Source organism: Pelophylax lessonae, assembly GCF_965119305.1.
Source record: "Pelophylax lessonae genome assembly, chromosome: 9".
Classification (NCBI taxonomy): Eukaryota; Metazoa; Chordata; class Amphibia; order Anura; family Ranidae; genus Pelophylax; species Pelophylax lessonae.
Window position 1 is genome coordinate 119,372,254 of NC_138776.1, and position 21,987 is coordinate 119,394,240.

Sequence of the window (21,987 nt, forward strand, 5' to 3'; positions counted from 1 at the left end):
AGAGAACTGACCATGGTGTGTTGTCCTGACGTGTGTGGTCAGTTTTTAACAGGAAAGAAGAGGGACTAGCAGGAACACCAGGGATTTTACACAAAGAAAGCAATATAAAGAGAACAGGATACTTTTTCATACAAGTACATGGTACAGCAGGCACATCTCTGGGGTAACAAACACTTTAAGGGTGGTATGTATGTGGCGTGGTAGTCACTTTTATACAAGCCATAAAAAGCTAAATTGAAGTTCAGCGTGCAGTGCCCATAAAACTTCAGCTTGAAGCAGACTGAGCACTCTTTCTAACTTTTACTATAATTACTCAAGAATTGTTTCTGTTTCATAAATTAGAAAAGTTAAACTTGTGTTTTGTTTACAGCTCTTCATTCTCTTGATTATAATTTAAAATCCTCAGATGACTGAAAATAGATGATGCAGAAAAGAACAAGCAGCAGACCTTTCATAAATATTCAAAGTTCGGATAGCAAATTATACATACATAAGTGATTTTTTTTTTTTTTTTTTGCACCCTGTGACATCAGTGAATAAAGAGTAAGGAAACTGATGGATCCTTCTGCATCAATAAAATAATTTTATTTAGTATGATCTTTACTAGGGAAAAATGTTTACTAAAGACAGGAAGATGTCTCCCCCGAGCAATGAATTTGCCATTTACCATTGTTTGCATTGCTAGAAGATGCTGATAATAATCAAACTTGTTTGATGGACTGATGGGGCATGCATACAGTTAAAGTGTAAGTAAGGGAAATACTTTTTATTTTTAGTTTAGAGTAGAGTAGAGAAAGACACGTGAAGATGGTATTCAAGGGAAATTTGCCCACTGTATTTATTCTGATGACTATTGTCACTGAGACAAAAAATGAGGACAAACTAAAAAATATTAAATTCATCATCTGAATCAATTGTGAGGGTAAATTTTCCTTTGGAGATTACATATTCCAGTAAAAACTGTTGTTGAGAAATCCCCTCATTTTAGAAAGATTCCTTTCATTTAATTTTGCATCTCAACAACTGTAAGAGAACTCTTCCCAATGGTACACATTTTATTTACTTATGTGCATTTGTTGTCTAACCATTTCCGGACTGCCCACCGCAGTTTTACTGCAGCAGGCAGCCCCTCCTGCGCGAACCGGCGAAGGACTACATTGGTCGCGTGTTGCTGGGGGGGCGAGCACGCGCCACCGCTCAAAAAAATGGCCCGGTCATTAAGGGGGCAAATCCTTCCGGTCTAGAACTGGTTAAAAGAAAATGCATATAAAACTTTTTTTTGCCTACCATGCAAGTTCCCCATGCCCAGTTTACTAATATGTCAATTACTGTACCATAAATTTGCAATACTGAAATTATTAAGGAAATGCAAAGAGCAGGGGCATAACTAGAAATCACAGGGACCCATAGGAAAATGTGCCCACCTTCCCAAAAGAATAGTCTTTAAAGTGGCCTATCACTCATATAAAAAGCCGCTGACGTATTTGTAATAAAGGATAAACTGACAGGGGGTTGATTTACTAAAAAGAAATCTGGTGCAGTTGTGCATGGTAGCCAATTAGCTTCTAACAAAAAAAACTGGAAGCTGATTGATTAGTTTCTATGCAGAGCTGCACCAGATTTTGCACTCTCCAATATTAGAAAGTCAGCCCCAGTTTATCTGCAAAGGGATTCCCAAAATCAGTTGTACTCACCTTTACCTGTGCCCCTTTACCACTTCTTCCTTCTCCACTACTGCACAATACCCAGAAGTTTTAGGTATGGGGGACCGTGTGACATATCTTGTGTGGCAGTGCTCAAGTATAAAAGCCAATCATTAGGACTAAATCACATGAAGGAGAGGGTGACTTCATCAATCCCCACAGTATACTGATTTTAATGTGGCTGCAAAGGAGTGTTGACAAGGTAAGAATAGGGAGGGCCTGCTCCATCGGCAGACTCCATGCTGCTCAGCGGGGGATCGATACACTGATCCCCACTGAGCAGGCAGGTGACAGCTCCCTCTCTGCTCTGTGTGCGGAGAGGGAGTTGTCAGAGCCCCGCTGCTCTCTATGGGGAATCGGATGAGAGCGGCCCGCCTGTCCACTCTCATCCGATCCCATCCGATCTGATCCGATCCCCTGGACAGATGGAAAATAGGGTTTCCATCCGTCCGGATTTCACGGACAGGATCAGATGCGGATGGCAGCGGGTGTCAGCAGACATGTCTCCGCTGACATCCACTGCCCCATAGGGATGCATGGAGGATCCGATCAGATCTGCCTAAAAAACTGACAGGCAGATCTGATCGGATCGTTTGTGTGAAAGGACCCTAACTGAACAAGCTAAAGTTAGAAGCTGATTGGCTACCATGAACAGCTGAACCAGATTTTGCACTCACCAGTTTTAGTAGATCAACTCCTCTGTCTCATCAACATGATGAAATTATAATCAGCTTGTATGTCACTTTTTTGCTTTAAAAAAACATTTAAACATAAAATCAGCTTGTAAACCAGACATGTTTTTCCCAAAAATGTGCTTTTGTTCATCACACACATATTTATATATATTAGTGAAACAGAGCATGATTGTACTCACTGTATACACTGAATATGTGTATCGCTGCCCTTGTACCAGCAACATATTCTGTAATTACTGTAATTACTGTGCCACATGTAAGGGTCTTACAGACACATAAAAACTGAAGACAATATATCATTTAAAAAAAACTCTATTATGCATTCTGTCTGAGCACATATTAAAGAAGAACATAATTTAAATACCAGTAACAGTTGAATCACTTTGACCAGGTGCATGTAACACATTGTACAGTCTTCATCTGTTAGGATTACATAACACAGTGCCTCTTACAATGCTGATCATTGGAAAAAAAAACACCACTGTGTTGATGGTTAGTGGGGAAACTATCCAGCAACATTGATCAATGGGTGGAAAAACGCCTGGCATCATTGGTCACCAGTTGTCAGTTAAACTGCCTGGTGACTCACTTTCCAGAGCATTAGAGCAATACTATTTCATTTTTTCTCTCACAATAACCTTGTAATAGTGGTTTAAAAAGTAGCCTAGAGTTGGTTGTTGGAAACATTTCCTGGTATTAGTATAAGTAATTAAAGATGTGGAATCAGAAAAGAAAAAGGAAATCTGTCTTGCAATCAGCAGTGTGAGTACCAACAGAACTGTGATAACCACCCCCCCCCTTCTCAGATCAGCCCTCTTATTTCTCCCTTTCCTCCCAAACCCCTTCAGATCTCAGATCAGCCCTCCCCCTTTCCCCTTAAAACCCCTTCAGACCTCGGATAAGCCCCCCATCGCCCCTCAATACCTCAGATGAGCCCAAATTTTGCCTTACTTCTTCCACAACTTAATTGGACCCCTACCTAGTGGCATCATAAAGCACACTGTGAAATGACCTGAAACAGAAAGTCGGGATAGATTTCCACTCTCCTGTGCTGGGACTCCACTGGTTTGATATATTTTACCAGCAACAAGTGTTGTAATGAGCTTTCTGGCACCAGAATATAGGAAGCAAAAATAATAGAAAATACAATCTCGGATCGACTGTGTAATTAAAGTAGTGATAGCTAAATTACTGGAAACGGTCGCAACTATATTAACCTCTCACCAAAAAACAGAAACGTCTGTTAGTAAATCAGTGCAGTCCACGTGACCAGAACAAGCAAGGAAGGATTACTGTCTACCAAGAAAGTCACATTTGTGGAACACTTTGGTTGAAGTAAAAAACAGCTTTGTTGAAAAATACCATAATACAAACTTAAGGCAACAGTAAATTGGCCTTCACCACACCTAATTTCAAATAAAATAAAGACAACATAGTCTAAAGGGGGTAGGCAGCTGTGAATGCAATCATTCATACACACAGTCACTCTCAATAAAATTTAGGACTCAAGCAGAGGTATTCCTACAGTAAGAATGGCATCATTCCTCATCTAAGGTAACAAGTAAAGCTCAAGTTCATTCTTGAGATCATGTATTGTACTGGTCCAGAGCTCCCAATTAGCAGAATGTATGAGGTATGGCTGTGTGTCAGATGGAATAGCAGGTGGGTATAGGAGATTCCTAAGTTGCCATCACCAGACAGGAATTCAATACATTTCCAACTGAAAGTATGCTATACAGCAATTCATTGTAATCTTCTGCCAGGAAATTGGAACTGGGACTCCTAGATGGGTAATGGAAATGCAGTGGTCAGGATGCTATAGGGTGCAGCTGGGTGGGTCAGTCCTAGATACCAATTGAGCCAGACAGGGATTGACTCTAGGGAGTAAAAGCTGGGGGAATTGCTCACCACCTCTTGCATGCAGACATCTCCTGTTTCATAGGTTGCCACTTTGCTCATATCCACTCGGCACTGGCATCCGACCATCCACTAGTCCATGCTGCATTCGGCTTCCACCTCACCCCCTGTGCATGCTCACAGCTGCTGTCCAAAGAAGGACTTCATGTATGTGATGATGACACGCTGACGTGCTTCGTTAGCCAATCCATGCTAACTTTTTCAAAGCGAGGAGGGGTTTGCAGACAGCGGCCTAAATATCCTTAGGTCAATGTAATAATAACCACTTACCACTAGATGCTATGCAATCTCACACGCCCTCTTCATTCTCCATGCAACAGCAGATCATTATATTGTTATGATATTTTTTGTACTTTGTAGGTGGAGGGGATTTATATTCCCCCTAAAATTCCCGTCTCTTTGGCAACTTAGGAATATCCTGTACCCACCTGCTATTCCATCTGACGCACAGCCATACCTCAAACACTCTGCTAATTCAGAGCCCTGGACCAGTACAATACATGATCTCAGGGACGAAATTGAGCTTTACTTGTTATCTCAGATGAGAAATGGTGCCATTCTTACTGCAGGAATACCTCTTCTTGAGTCCTCAATTGTATTGAGAGTGACTGTGTGTATGAATGATTGCATGCATATCCCTTTTACACTACGTTGTCTTTACCTTATTTTAAATTAGGTGTGGTGAAGGCCAATTTACTGTTGCCTCTTGTTTGTAATGTGGTATTTTTCAAAAAAGCTGTAACCGAAGTGTTCCACAAGTGTGACCTCCTTGGTAGACAGTAGTCCTTCCTTTTTATGAATATAGGAAGCAGTATAGTTGGCAATCTAAACTCCCAATGGAGCCATATGCTGCCAAGCCCAGTTTGCCCCTGATTCCTGTACACCCTCCTGCTCAGGTCCCAAAGTAGCCACTTGTGTAGCTGCTGTGAAAGTTTTGCCATTGGCAATTAGCAATGATGTTGTATGCTATTTAGTAACATCTAAAAACCAGATTGCATCTTTTATCATTTAAAGGCATTAAAATTATGAAAGTTGCTTATTGTTTAGACATTATAGGATACTTCACGTTGCTGTCTCCGTAAATAAATAGATCAAATGGAATGGGGTTTTACATAGGTTGGAATGGAGGATGCATGACTTTAACATCCCTATTTAATTAAAGAAACCTAATAAATAAATATTTATCAGTTTTTTGTACATATTCTAAATTGGGAAATACTGTACAGCATTGCTATTTTTCCATCCACTTCATGTCCTTATTCCAAACTGCAGCAGCACTCTGCTCAAGTATCACTTAATCAACATTGTTAACTTCATGTGGACAACATCCTGACTCCTTGTAGCAGCACTTGGGAGCCGGAGATTAGTTAAGGCTGAAGAGGACCTCTCTTCAGCCTTCTATGGATATGTTTGTACCAAACCACAAGAATAACTACACGTCAGATCAAGCTAACACACCTCAATGAAAAGATTAAAATATCTAAACTAACTGCTGTGTTCTAAATGTTATCTTTAACCGTCAAAAAAAGTATATGATGATATAGTCCTTTGAACCAAGGCTCTCTCTTTTACATGAATATGTTTCTGACTAGCTGTGTTGTTGTTGGAGCTGATAGAAATGAATGTCTCTTTGGTTTTGATATCAAAATTCAAATCCCTTTTGGGCAAACACACCACAGATAGCACTGTGGATTTGGAGCATATGAAGGCCATATGGCAGCTAACAGGTCCTGAAAGAACAGAAAAACTGAAGTATCTTCTGATGGGTGAATGAATACCAATAATTTCCCTGCAAAGGTCAAAAGCACCATGGTCAAAAAGCCCCTTCCCTGTGGCACTTATCTGTCAAACCTATTTCTGCACTTATGATCAAAAACACATCCAAGAGGCACTGGGACTTCAAAGTGAGTTCATACAAAGTGGTGAGAGGACAGAAACATTTCAGGGCTCACTGGCTCAGGTTAGACTGTTTACAACAGACAAGGCTACCCTCCAGTTGGTTCCCCCGGCAGATAACAAGGAAAAGCATGTGCTAATGGAAAAAGCACAAGAAAAAGGAATAAAAGAGTCCAAATTAATTTATTGGTTTATATTAAAAAAACAGCCAACATGTTTTGGCAGTCAGAGAAAGCTTTCCCTTCAACAGTGCTTCAGTTAAAATAGGAACCTTAAATGGACTCAAAATATAGCTTTCCTGTGTGATATTGTATGGGGAAGCTAGTTGCTGGATCAGCAATCCAGATAATCAAGCTTGACCTGATTGCTGACGCAAATACTGTTAGCCAGTAACTAGCTTACCTAACCAGATTCACACAGGAAAGCTCTATTTTGAGTCCATTCAAGGCTCTTATTTTAACTGAAGCCCTGTTGAAGGGAGAGTTTTCAGTGACTCCTGAGATGTGTTGACTGTTTTTTAGTATAAATGAATCAATTACTTTTTGACTCTTTTATCCTTTGGTCTTGTGCTCCTTTCATTAGTGCATGCTTTTTTATCTATAAAACTCAACTCAAAGCCAGAGCTTGAAACCATGGACAGTGTTAATGTCCAGCGTACATTTGGCGTTTAGCTCCAGTGCATTGATCTCAGGCATTTAGCTGTGGGTGCAGGTGCACTGTTTAGCCCTGCTGCTGGCAGCCTGTCAAACTCTATGAAATATTGACAGCTGCTGTGGCTGGACAAGGCTGGATAGTGCCCCCAGATGTACCACCGTTTAGGGCAGTATGCACTCGGGGATGAATGCAACCAGTCTGCGTTCTGGGCAATTGTCCTTTGTTGCATACTGCCTAAAAAGAAAATCTGTCAAAAGAAGCCTGCTATAGAGTTTTACAGACTTATTTCTACCCTCAACTAAACACAAGCCTCATGCACCAAGACTAAATGCCCAGTGGAGGGGGGGGGGTTACTTTTTTTTTTACACTGTTATTGCTAATAACTGTAATTCATTGCATTTTAACTGTCATGAATGGCTTTTATTCATGGCAGCTTGCTTACTATTTTGATCTGTGTTTGGCTACAGCTGATCACATGGTACAGGGTACCAGGTACCATGTGATACTGGTGGACCACTTACAGCATCACAATAGTAAGCAAGCAATCCTGAATGGAATCCATTCATGACCATTTTGTTTATATGTATTCATTTGATCACTATGATAGGTCATAATACCCTTTCCGCTCACATCTCTGCTCAGCCATTCAGAGGAAGCCTTATATTTTATTATTGAATACAAGGCTTTCTCTAGCTGGCTGAGGTGAAGTGGTGGACAGATGATATCACGATATTCACCTCAGTAATTCAGAGGAAGCACATTATTTTTTTTTTAACAAACAAGGAGTGCTTTATTGAAAAAAAAAAACATGTGTTGACTAATAAAGTACAAGGTTTTCTATGAATGGCTGAACAGTACTCAGGCTGCCTCAGTTAGTTTCAGGACTGGACGAGAGTCCCAATATTGCTGCCTGAACTCAGACCTGATTACTGTTATAGCTGAGGCTACATACCATTTATATAGAGTTGATACTGGCTGCATGTTTTAGTAAAGTAAATAGTTTGTTTGGGCTAGCTTGGCCAAAATAAAAGAGAAAAATGACTTAAAGCAATAGCAAAAGCTGAGTTAATCTTGAATATATTTAAGCTCACTAATCCCTAGATCAGGTAGCTGCATTAGATTTATGTTTTTAAGGATTTTTTCCTTGCTTTTACCTGGTAATCTTCTGATTAGCACACTTCCTGTCTATGGGCAGCTATGCTTACTCATTTCACTGTATCTATGGAACGAACCATGGTTGTCACACAGGGTGAACTTAAAACATGTTTGCCCTATGTTCATCTTCATTACATGCATGGGGATGAGGATATTAGTCGTTTACGGAAGTAATATAAAATTATCTTCAGCTCACAGGGAGTGACAAGGGCACTGGATTTCTGGCAAAATCAACACATATATTTTGTACTTGCTAAAAAAAATGTCTGAAACCACCACACCTAACAACTGGTAAGCTTCAGATATTACATTTTGTCCTTGGAGTAATAGGTCACTGTACAGTTAGCTACAGGAAAATGCCTTTTGAATCTTTTTATAAAAATAAAAATGTACTGAAGAATTTCTAAAATTATTGGGGCAATGTATTCAGTGCACTTTGGCAGTCAACTCATACTTCTCCCCCAGCACCTAGAAATAAATGCATATTTTCCTTTAAGAGTTATGTTAATTTTGGAAACAGCTTGATCTTAACTAAATTGTAAGAGTAAAAGTCTGCAGTTCAGTAATCTTTTATGACCAGCTCATTAAAAAAGCTTCAGATTACTGTACATCCTTGCACTTTAATAATCAAGCTTTAAAAATGCATAAAACAAAAGCTTTACTAGTGAACATATTTCATGTTTATCAGTAAAAAAAAATTAAAGTAAATGAATTAGTAATTGGTCATTTGAAAGATTGCTGTACATTTTGAAAGTAGAGTCTAGTAAAATTTCAGTTTTTATGGTACATAATCTAAGAGCATTATGCATAAGGTTGATTGTAGTGCTAACAGTTCAATTACACCCCCTGCTAATAGATTGCAGCAGAATGGTTGTTTGGAGGTTTTAGCTTTGTAAGGAGGTGGTCATAATTACATGGCATTCATCAGTGGCATCATTTTACTTTACTGAAACATGCAGTCTCAAAACTACAGGCTAAAACTTTTATTCCCCACTGCTTTTATATGTCTAGCAGTTTTTCAACTGGTGTTCTATCAGTATCAAAATAAATAAATAAATAAATAAATAAAAACTTCTAACAATGTACAATATATGTCTGACATTCTCTCATGTGGTGTTCTTACAGCATCAGAAAAATAGCAATATTTCTTACAAAAAGAGAAAAAAAACTATTATTAAACTGCAAAAACTGTCACCATTATAGTATTTACTGGTAAAATAATAAAAAGAGAAAAAAAAAAAAAACAAGATATGCAAAAAAAAACTGTCTAGTAAAAGCAAATATGGCAATATTTTGATCCAGAGAATGGATCTGAATATCCTTGGAGAATTTGAAAATTGTTATTTCCTTCTATATGACAAAATGTTCAGCTGTTGCCTGAGGGAATGTAGGGGAAGAGGGTTGTTGCTTTTCTCTGTGGACCAAAACTAAAGGAGCTATGAGATGCTCAATTAGATTTTTTTTTCATTGATTAACTACATACTTAGAAAAATATAGGAACCAATAGGTTCCAAACCTGCGCAGATCAATAACAAAAAAAAAAAAAAAAAATGAATAAACTACAATAGAGAGCTGCGTGTTGTAAAGTGTAAAAACACCTATAACAAGAAAAGAAACAAAGGAACCATGCTCTTCTATCATAAATTGCATATCACCATAGTGAATAAACAAATACATACATCTTCATTTCAATTATAAAAAATACATAAAAATTGTGAAGTCCATGTATATATTACACACGTGAAGTATAGTAAAGGTTCCTCTCCACCAGCATGCAGACACTTTATGCACTCACCAGACCTAATTGACCCCTATTACAGGGAATCAGATTACGCATATGGGAAAATCCAAGATGTCACAGGGATGAATTCAAACCGCTGCTGTCATCCATTCAGTATATATAAAGATAGCGTAATCACTATGGTAATATGTAATTTATGATAAACTAGCGCATTTCCTTCGTTTTTTTTATAAACTACATACTTAGTTTCTCTTAGAAAACTTTGCAAATAAATAATCTTTCTTCATAAATTTGGGCCAAAAGGTATTCTGCTACATTTATTTGTTGAACAAAAACAAACAAATTGGTGTATATTGTTTAGAATTTGTGTAAGGCTACATTCACACCTGAGCGTAGCGTTTTTCGCGCGTTTTTTACCGCGATTTTACCGCGATTTTTGCGGCGTTTTTTACCGCGATTTTACCGCGATTTTTACCGCGATTTTTGTGCAGGCGTTTTTAAATTGAATAGAGATCAATGGAAAACGCCTGTAATCTGCCCAAAAAGAAGCTCATGTACTTTTTTGAGCGTTGGGCGTTTTGTAAACAGCGTCAAAACGCTCAGATGTGAACAGGGGCCATTGAAATGAATAGGATTTGTCTTGTTGGGCGTTTTGAGAGCTGATCCTAGAGCAGAAAAACGCCCCAAAAACGCCCCAAAACGCCTAGATGTGAACGGAGCCTAAGTCTAAAAGCCTAAAAAAACTATAAAATATAAAACGTACATTTAAATATTGATCAATCCTGATGTAATAACTGCCTATCTCATTTCTTGAGGCCCTAAAATGCAAGGGCATTAATAAAGGAGAGCTGAGAGATTAGCGTGCAATGTGACCCAGCATCCCTAGATAATAATAGGAAAAATTTGAATCCCCCCATACATTGGGATTTTAATGGCTCAATGTTGTGTCATAAAATATATCTTTTATTATAGTATCATTAAAAAGGACAAAACAGTACATACATTTTAGAAATATTCATACCATAGGTAAAAGTAAAGATCCATTATGCGATTTTTAGCCTCTAAATCTATGCCAGGTGGTCCTTATGTATACCCTATGGGTCCTGCTGAGTGACTGAGAACTCCCTTCCTTTCACCTTCCCCTTTGGGGAGTTGTCTGCTCTCCCTCCCCCTTCCTGGTTCTTGGAATGGGGATCCACTTTAGGTGAGCAGGCACTGGATTGTTTTTCCACCAATCTCCACCAATTTCTTTTTGTGTTCTCTCATTTTGTGAGAACATCATTACTGCCTGTGCTTAGCTTACCAATATTGTGTTTTTAGATATGTTATTGTTTAATGTTTTAAGATATTTGATTTTGTACCATAGTTCATACAACATTACTTGCAGAGTCTTCCCTGAAGAAGGAGCTACTTTGACTCTGAAATGCATTAGATATTTTCTCTGCCTGTACAATTCATATGAAATACATAGATTACTGTATTGTATGACCTCATGCCTACTCCAATCTTTTTGTTATTTTATGTATGTACAATTTTGTCTTTATAATGATACTTTAAAAAAATATATATTTTATGATACAACTTAAAATACCTGGGCAGTACACATTCCCCTAAAATGCCCCCTGTTTAGAAAGTAGATAGTCCAAGGTATTTAGTAAGAGGCACTGTGACTTTTTAAAGCTGTAATTTTTTTGTCACAATTTTTTGAAAAATGAAGAAATTAAATAAACCTGGCTTTTTTCCACACAAAGTTGTCATTTTAATTTTAATAAATTAAAGTGTATAAATAAATAATGAATACGTTTTGGTTAGGCCTAACACACAGCCTACGCATACCAGTACTTACAATTACATCCGAAAACATATTCTGCTACTCCTTCTAAGTATGAGGATACTACATGTGTGATACTTTTTCACAGCCTATACACAGACCCAAATCCAAAGGGCACCTGTGGGCTTTCAAGTAGCATAAATTATTAATTTAATTTCCTGGCTACCTGTCATCTTATTGAATCCCTGAAGTGCCAGGACAGGAGAAATCCAAAAAATTACCTCATTGTGGAAAGCAAACACCCTGAAGTATTTTCTGAAAGGCATGAAAATGTAATTTTTCTGTCACAGATTTTTTGGAAAATGCAGGAAAAAATTAAAATGATATTTGTTTACAAAATGTTATTAATTAATAAAATATTTCTAACAAACAGCATAGGCATACTTAGAATTACACCTCAAATGACATTCTGCTACTCCTCCTGAGTATGGGGATAAGAAATGTATGAGACTTTTTCACAGCCACACAGAGGGACCCAAAATCCAAGGACAACCCTTGGGCTTTCTATGGGCATGAATTACACATCTAATTTCCTGACTACCTATCAAATTTTTGGAGGCCCAAAAGCACTAGGACAGTGGAAACACCCACAAAATCATGTCTTTTAACAGTCATGGTGAGTCATTTGAAAGCGTTTTGCCACAGGTTTTTGGAAAACACAGCATGAAAATGAAAATGTATTTTTTACACAAGTTGTCAATTAATAAGATATTTATATCACACAGCATAGGCATACTTAGAATAAAAACTCTTCCCCAGTATGGTGATATCATACATGTGTGAGAATTTTTCACATACGAAACACAAAGAGAGACCCAAAATCCAAGGAGCACATTCAGGCATTTTAGGAACATAAATTATGTATCTAATTTCATGACTACCTATCACATTTTTTGACACGGTGACTGGCATGGTGACGATTGGAGATACTGTGACTGACTGCACTATTATGGTTTATTAACACATGAGGTTGAGGGGTGTAAAACTTTATGGTTGAGCTGTGGTTTTTCCACTCCCCAAATGATAACCCCTTTAGCTGCAGGGGCATGTGCATGCTGCAACTTTGTTGCTTTGCTTTATAGCTGTGGCAGGAATTATACTCTCTGTTGCTTTTGGCATGTGTAGTGCCTGTCGATCGCAACCCATTCAAGTGAATGAAGGCATTTATGCAGGATCCAAGGGGTTAAAGTAGGCAGTGAGGATGCAAAAAAACACCTCCTCACCAAATCCTCCTCAGTGGTTAAAGATGACATGAATAATTTTTAACTTTTTATACAATCAGACTAATAGCTAACATTACTTTGCCTCTGTAAATAATCAGAACCAAATGACATTGCTCCTTGCTTTTACAGTAGCTTTCCTTTTAATGCACCACAGACAAAATCCTGTTTTAATGCATTACAATATTTAAAGAATGATAATAAAAGATGTAAATTATAGCTTATATTAACTGTGCAGAGCACAAAACACAGTTGTGAATTATTCACACTGTTGATAAATTACTGCAATTAAACCCTTAGGGAAGGAAGAACTAATTATTAACCATGGCAAGCTGAATTAATTGATATAGTTCTAATCAATTAAAATAAAGGTCACTAGGCATGGCATACCTTTTACTGTATACAAAATTCTTTAAAGGCTTTCTACTTGCTGTAATTCACCTTTGCTGTAAATTATTTTATTGTGGTTTGGCATTGTTTGTTGACTTTGGAAGTATATTGGTGGTATTTTATAATATATATATATATATATATATATATATATATATTACATATAGTTATCATTTGTACTTATATGTTAAATATATATTAAAGTGTCCCAATACTTTTGGTAATAGTGTATGTCCTGTGTTCTGTACTATACAATTAAGATAGACATTTTAAGGGCTACAGCTTGATCACATCATTCTACATCATAAGTTGGCCAGTTTTACTTGTATACAAATAAATTTATACTGAACATACAGTATTTAGATATGCAGACCCTGCATTTCTAATAATCTAGTTTAATATTTATGATATGTTATCAAATTACTGGTATTACTTACTCCAAATGTTATAAGTGTATAATCTAATATGTATTTACCACGGAAAAAGATTTCGTTTATTGGCTTTTTCTTTTTTTCTACCATTCTACATAAAAATTGTCAACTCTTGATGTTTTAGTTAAAGACCATTTTATGTATTCAGGTTGGCTGAAATGATTGCAAAATGCAGCATAATGACAAGCAGTTGGCAAATATAAAAAATGTATGAGATCTACTGCTGGGAGAGACTCTTAATAATCAATGTAAATGCTCAGAGGGCTAGGTCATTTATGAGGGTTAAAGAGGTTTCTCACTTGGGGACAATAGTATTAATATATGACTGTGACTTACTGGAGGATCATAATCTTCAGCTGTAACTGTAACTATCACTGTGCCCTTTAAGGCATCTGGAGCCACCATTCCCCAGTAGAGTGCTCGACTAAACACAGGTGAGAAATCATTCATATCCTGAAAAACAAAATTAAAAACAGTATTTGTTTATTTTTTTCACAGTAGATGAAGAATATTCATTAATTTTCCGTTATCATAGTCTGCCTGCAGAGTTCCCAATCCTATTAATACAATGTAATATAAATCCCATGAGGGGAAAAATCAACCATTTCAATATTGCCTACATGTGACATGAAGTACAGGAAAGTTCTTTTGCACATTCAGAAAATATACTTTTTCAACCAACATGTTCTTTCCACAACAAATTCATATGGTAAAGGAATAGATTATTTCTAAATAAAATAGGAATAATGCAGAATGGCACACAAATAACTAAATGCTGGCTTCATGGTACAATCGAGGCTGGGGGAAAAAAGTACAGAAGTGTTCATACAGGGTTATCATGCTTGTCTCAACTCCTCAGAGAAATCTCTGTGAACAAATAAATTAACACAAGAGAACACTAATCTGAGTATCGTAATGCACAAAAACGTTAATGGATAAAAACAAAGTGGTAACTCACATGTGGCAGTAAATAGAAGTGCATGTCACAAATATTTGTGACATGCACTCCTATTTACTGCCACATGTGAGTTGCCACTTTTTTTTAACCCTTAAAGTTCTTGTGCATTACTACACTCAGATTAGCATCTTTTGGCTTTCTGAATAAAATACTGAAATCAGAATATTTGCATGAACCATAGTAACCTTGCATCAAATATAGGGATATAAAGTACAATTATTACATGCACAGTGTATTATCATAGTTACATAGTTACCTGGTTAATCTGGTTGAACAAAAAGACACAAGTCCATCCAGTTCAACCAACATAGAAACACACACACACATAGAAAACCTCCATATACACTATCTTACACTCTTTGGCTGTCTCCATTGGTGGCAGCTTCTTTTTTGGGCTGTTGATAACAAAGTTAGTCTGGTAGAAAAAAGACTTCCAGTCCATTCATTTCAACCAATAAATGGGGAAACAATTATTCAATCCTATATACACAAACCTATACCCCCAGGTAATCCAAAGGAATGCAAAAAAAAACAATAAAGCATGATCCAATTTGCTCCAGTGGAGGGAAGAAAATCCTTCCTAATCCCCCAACAGGCAATAGGATATTCCCTGGATCACTTTTACCTATGAATATTAGCATCCAGTTATATTATGTGTATTTAAGAAAGAATCCATGCCTTTCTTAAAACAATCTACTAAGCTGGTCAGAACCACCTCTTGAGAGAGTCTATTCTACATGTTCATAGCTCTTACTATGAAGAAACTTTTCCATATTTGGAGATTAAATCTCTTTTCCTCCAGATGTAGAGTGTCCCCTTGTCCTCTGTGATGACCTTAAGGTAAATAACTCTACACTGAGTTCACTATATAGACCACATATGTATTTATACATGGTAATTATATCCCCCTTAGTCTCTTCTCAAGAGAGAATAAAAACAGTTCAGCTAATTTTTCCTACTAACTTAGCTCTTCAATGCTCCTATTCATTTGGTTGCCCTTCTCTGCACTTTCTCCAGTTCCCTGATATCCTTTTTGTGAACTGGTGCTAAAAACTGAACTGTGTATTCCAGATGAGGTCTGACTTTTTTCTTACTATTTGTACAGTGGCAAAATTATATCTCTCTCTCTCTCTGTAGTCCATACCTCTCGAAATACAAGACATGATTTTTCCCACTTTGGAAACAGCAGCTTGGCATTGCATGCTATTATTAAGCTTATGATCTACCAAAACACCTCAGATCGTCTCTACCATTGATTCCCCCAGTTGTACTGCCCCTAGTATGTAAGATGCATGCATATTTTTAGCTCCCAAGTGCATAACTTTACATTAATCAATATTAAAACTCATTTGCCACCCAGTTGCCCAATTAAACAGCACATTGAGGCCGGCTTGTAAGTTAAAGACATCCTGTAAGGATGTTATTCCACTGCATAGCTTGGTGTCATCTGCAAAAAGTAAAGTGGTACTTTTAATCCAAGATCCTATATCATTTATAAGTACAGTGCATCCTGAAAGTATTCACAGCGACTCACATTTTCCACATTTTTGTTATGTTACAGTCTTATTTCAAAATGGTTTAAATGCAAAATTCATCAAACAATACCCCATAATGACAATGTGAAAGAAGTTTGTTTGAAATTTTTGCAAAATATTTAAATATAAAAAATTAAAGAAATGACATGTACATAAGTATTCACAGCCTTTTCTCAATACTTTGTTAAAGTGCCTTTGGCACCAATTGCAGCCTCAAGTATTTCGGAGTCTGAAGCTACAAACTTGGCACAGCTATTTTTGGGCAGTTTCTCCTATTCTTCTTTGCAGGATCTCTCAAGCCCTATCAGATTGGATGGGGAGCGTCGTTGAACAGCCATTTTCATATCTCTTCAGAGATGTTCAATCAGGTTCAAGTCTGGACTCTGACTGGGCCACTCAAGGACGCTCACAGAGATGTCCCATAGCTACTCATTTGAATCATAAATTCATTTAATGTTAACTGTAAACAACAAGTACATAATGGAAAGATAAAACACTTGACTTTAAGAGAACACATTTTCCAAGGATGGGGGCTACTCTCCAAGACTTAAACTGGGAGGGAATATTGGCATTGATTGAACAATTTTAAAATGTCTGTATGCAAACACACTGCAAAATATATTCTCATGGACAGCAAGTTTAAAAGGCTAAAAATAAAACCTATGTGATTCATGGCCAAAGTTAAATAAGCTATAAATAATACGAAAAGAGCTTTTAAATATTTAAATGTTACAAGGAATATAATATGTATATAAAGAACAGATTGCAAAAGTGAGTAAGTCAAACCCAAGAGACACACCAGACAAGCCGTTTCATCCACGGATTGTCAAAAAATATTTTTTGATTGATCACTGGTGATTGGGACTGCTATTTAACCACTTTACCACTAGAGGATTTTGCTGTCTTACGTCTGAGCCACTTTTTGCGATTCGGCACTCTGCGAATTTAACTGACAATTGCGCGGTCGTGCGACGCCATACCCAAACTAAATTTACGTCCTTTTTTTCCCACAAACAGAGCTTTCTTTTGGTGGTATTTGATCACCTGTGCAATTTTTACTTTTTGCGCTATAAACAAAAAAATAGCGTAAATTTTGAAAAAATAACAATATTTTTTTATATGAAATTCCCCCCCCCCCTAAAAAAAAGGTAAAAATCAACATTTTTTAAAATTTTTGGCCAATTTGTTTTCTGCTACCTATGTTTGGTAAAAAAAATCACAATAAGCGTATTTTGATTGGTTTGCGCAAAAGTTATTGCGTTTACTAACTAAGGGAAAGATTTCTGTAATTTTTGGTGTTTTTTTTTTTAATGAGTAATGGCGGTGATCTGCGTTTTTTTGCGGGACTGCGACATTGTGGCAGACAGATCGGACCCTTAACTGACATTTTTGACACTTTTGGGGGTACCAGTGACATTACTACAGTAATCAGTGCTATATATATGCACTGTTACTGTAAAAATGACACTGGCAGGGAAGGGGTTTATTTTTATTGGAGAGGGAGGGGTTAATGTATGCCTGGTGCTTACTAACGTGTGTGGGGGGAATTGACTGAGTGACACAAGGACAGATCGCTTGTTCAGCTATGCTGAACCCTGCAATCTGACCCTGCCTGTCACTTAGGAGATCCGCCCGCTTGTCTTTACACAAGCAGGCAGATCTCCCCACTCGATTCCCAGACGATCGGGGAAGAGCAGTGGCGATCACTGCTGCTCCTCCCCTGGCCCGACTCCCGCTGTGACTGAATACAGCGGGAGCGAGCCTCCGGTGGCACGCGAGCGCCGCCGAGAGAGGGGAGTGTCTGGCGATGTAGGTCTACATCGCCAGACGATAACGAACCACTTTGCCACAGTAGAGCTCGAGTGAGCAGATGGCAAGTGGTTAATTGATATCACTGATTCATTTAAACAGATCGTGGATATTTATGGACTAATTTTATAGCAATATCACATCGATCTTCACAGATTCACCGAGATTTGTTACTATTTGCATGTTATTATTGGATAATTTGGACCCAATTTTGGACCCAATTTATGTGGTTATTTATGTTATTGAACTGTATTTGGCACTTTATACACGGCACCATTTTAGTTTTTTAATAGATGATTGTCCATTTAACATTTTCTTGCGCGGCACTTTTATTTTTATTTTTACAATTTAGAGAGGTCCCGAATAGGAATGATGCTAGACCAGGTAATATCAAACCATGTAGAGCCTATTACTAATGTTCATATAAAGGAACATCAATTGAATGAAGATTAAGTTGGTTGTGTCATGGTGTGCACTTTGCCAGTTTCCTGCACTTATCACTGTCCTTTAAAATGACCTTGTGATACAATAAAATAAGTGTGCTTTCCATAACTATCAAATGCTTAAAACAACAGATCTTAACTATCTATTATGGAAAATGTATTTTCACATCCAACCATCAAGAATCTAATATAGATAGGGACTTCAGCTGTGTACAATATTTTTGGCACACAATTCACAAAAGGATTCTGTATGCGATATAAAAATCATCTGACTCATTTTTCGGAAATATTGCATGAGATAATACAAAGAGTCAATTCATTAAAGTATAATACTGAATGTGAGGTAAATGCCCTAGGTTTGTTAAAAATGTGAGGTAAATACTGCAAAAAAATGAGATACTGTAAATAAAATAAAGTAAATTCACTAAAAAACACACTCATTCATTATTTATTACCTGGTGTAGGCAGCCAGTATTTTAGTAATGCACAAAATAACAATGGAAAATGGGAACTCTGCAATGGCCAGTAATTTAAAGTATAAATGTATCAGTGTAAAAATGTTCTACCCTGAGTTCAGGAATGAAAATAAATTGTAAAATTTCACCAGAAGGAGATCATTCTGTGAATGAAAGTACACTAGATTGTTTGCACAGTTTCACAATATTTCTGTGTGCATTTATTTACCGAACTATCTTCCTCTGGTGCAGTGTTAACATGTAAAAAGAAAAAAAAAGTTGTGAAAAAAAACAAAGTAAAAAAATAACACCAAAATTAAGCACCACATTATGCAAAACATAAATACTGTATTTAACACATTTGTTAACCACTTGCTCTCCAGAAGATTTACCCCCCTTTATGACCAGGCCATTTTTTGCGATACGGCACTACATTATTTTAACTGACAATTGCGCAATCATACAACACTGTATCTAAATGAAATTTATGTAATTTTTTTCCCAACAAATATTGGTTTATTTTGATAGTATTTGATAACCTTTGGGATTTCATTGTTTGCACTACAAACAAAAGCCCAACAATTTTGAAAAAAATATATATTTTTTTACTTTCTGCTATAAACATATTCAATAAAAACATTTTAAAAATCCAATTTCTTCATAAATTTTTTTGTGCTACATATTTTTGGTAAAAAAAAATCCCAATAAGCGTTGGGACTGCTATATTGCAGTGGACAGTCTGACACTAACTGACACTTTTGACACTTTGTGGGAACCAGTGACACTAATACAGTGATCTGTTCTAAAAATATGCACTGTCACTGTACTACTGATCTGAATTTATCATACAAATTTTAAGTACCTTAACCAGCACACCAGCGAGTTTATTGGTTACGGCTGATGTCGGATCACTTTATACAATAATTAGCCATTCAGATGCGTTGGATGCAGTAAAATGGTCCCTCATTAATTCAGATCTCACAAGGAGGCATAAGAAGTTCCTTTTCAGGAGTCTCAGATTTTGTTTAAGGAAAAATTATTTTTGGTATGATCGCCGATACTATCTGCAAACGAGGGGAGTGGCAATGGGAGCCAGATTTGCTCCCAGTGTGGCCAATCTCTTCATGGCCCACTGGGAGGAAGACATCATTTTTGGCAGCCCACCCTCTCAGTTAGCCTGTTACAGGCGATATATCGATGATTTATTCCTTATCTGGGAAGGGGATATGGATAGTCTCCAAATCTTCATGAATCGGATGAATAATAATGATAAGAACATCATCCTAACATGTAACATCCAAACTGAGAAGGTTATATTTCTTGACCTGGAGGTGTATAAGGAAGAGGGTCGGTTCAAAACTCGTAATTATTTCAAACCAACGGACCGCAATGCCTATATACCGTTGGAGAGTTGTCATCATAAATTATGGCTTTGCAATATACCTCGCGGTCAATTTACACGACTCAGATGTAATTGTAACACTGATGAGGACTACAAATTGCAAGCTGAAGTTTTGGCCGGCCGCTTCCGTGAAAAAGGTTATACACAGGGAGACATCCAAAAAGAGATCACTAGTGTTGGTAACCTCAATAGAGATTCCTTGATTAATGATGAAAAAACAGAAAAAGTCCAGTCGGACTTTCGCATTGTGTTGGACTATAATGTCCAGCACAAAAAAGTTGAACGCATCACTAAAAAACACTGGGAGATTCTGAAGCACGATAAAATTCTTGGTCCTGTTATATCAGAACGTCCAAAATTTGTATACCGTAAGACCCCCTCGTTGAGGGATAAAATTGCGCCAGGTGTGGTTGACCCCCCGGTTACTAGGGAGAACCGCCTGTTTTCGTTCCTCTCGGGGTTCTATGCATGTGGAAAGTGTGCTACGTGCAGGAACTGTCGGAGAAACGTTAAGAGGAGAAAGGAGTTTATATCCACTACAACGCAAAAAACGTACAAGATTAAGAATTTGATCACTTGCACTACCCAAGGGGTCGTGTATATGTTGCAATGTGAATGCGGCCTGCAGTATATAGGTAGAACCTCTAGAGCCCTCCATGTGCGAGTCGGTGAGCACGTGAATAATATAAAGAAAGGTCTAATCACCCACAGTGTCTCCCGGCATTTTAAATTATGTCATCATAAAAATCCCTCTGGATTAAAATTCTGGGGGATAGAAAGAGTCAATCGCCATTGGAGAGGGGGAAATTTTATACGACAATTGAGTCGTCGTGAGTTGTTTTGGATATACAAAGCTAAGGTTTTATCGCCGCTAGGACTCAATGTAGATTTTGATCTAAATTGTTTCATTTCCGACAGATAATATAGTTTATTATTTTAGTGCGGCTTTTTAGCGTTTTCAGTATTTTAGGTATTTTTTAATATTTTAAAATACTGATTTATAACTGTATTTTAACATGATGATTATTTTAATGTCTTTTTAATGTTATTTGTGGTGATTTTATTATGCCATGTGTGGTGTTTTATATACTTATTAAGCATTTACATTTGTAATATGGATTTTATAGGTGAGAGGTCGAGGTTCTCCTGCCATCTGGTGGTTCCGAGATGGTATGGTTTTTGTGGCAGTATATAGCATATGATATCCTTTTAATAGGATGGAGAATATATGTAATAATTTTAGCCTCATAGGATGTTCCGATAAGAGGGCTATTTATATATTTATTTTTCGCTCTTTTTAAGTACTTGAGAAGCGTCTTCCCTTCTTGAGAGGACTCGGGGTGTTGCTATGACATCCGGATGCTTCAATCAGAGCGGTAGTGACGTCCCATGATGTCCACTTCCGGAATGGAAGGAGAGCGGGCTGTTGCGAGGCAACGTGTCCCGCGATTTACATATGGGTGGAGTTACGGATATATAGGCTGGCGTGTTAGTGGTTGTCCCCGCCCCGCTGAAGAAGTCCCGCCCACGGACGCAATGCGTACGGGGGGATGCCGCACGAAACCGCTAAGCCATCCTGGAAGTAAGACAGATACAGGCAGGGAGATGCTGACCTCACCTACTTCATACCATTGTGCGCTGTATGAGAGCGATGCTTTTTATCCGCCACCATCATGTGAGTGCATTGGTTTTCTTCTATGAATAAAGTGTGTGCAGTTCCAACAGTGAGCACTTAGATCTCTTATTATTGTT

At 37.5% G+C, this 21,987-nt stretch overlaps 1 protein-coding gene across 1 annotated transcript in view; it reads right to left on the reverse strand.

Moving 5' to 3' along the window:
• Positions 1 to 21,987, reverse strand: part of PCDH15 (protocadherin related 15) — a 1,730,880-nt gene that overhangs the window by 337,359 nt on the left and 1,371,534 nt on the right. Inside the window, exon 22 of the mRNA XM_082269384.1 lies at positions 13,970 to 14,086. Coding sequence (XP_082125510.1) covers positions 13,970 to 14,086 — 117 coding nt within the window. The remainder of the gene's footprint in view (positions 1 to 13,969; positions 14,087 to 21,987) is intronic.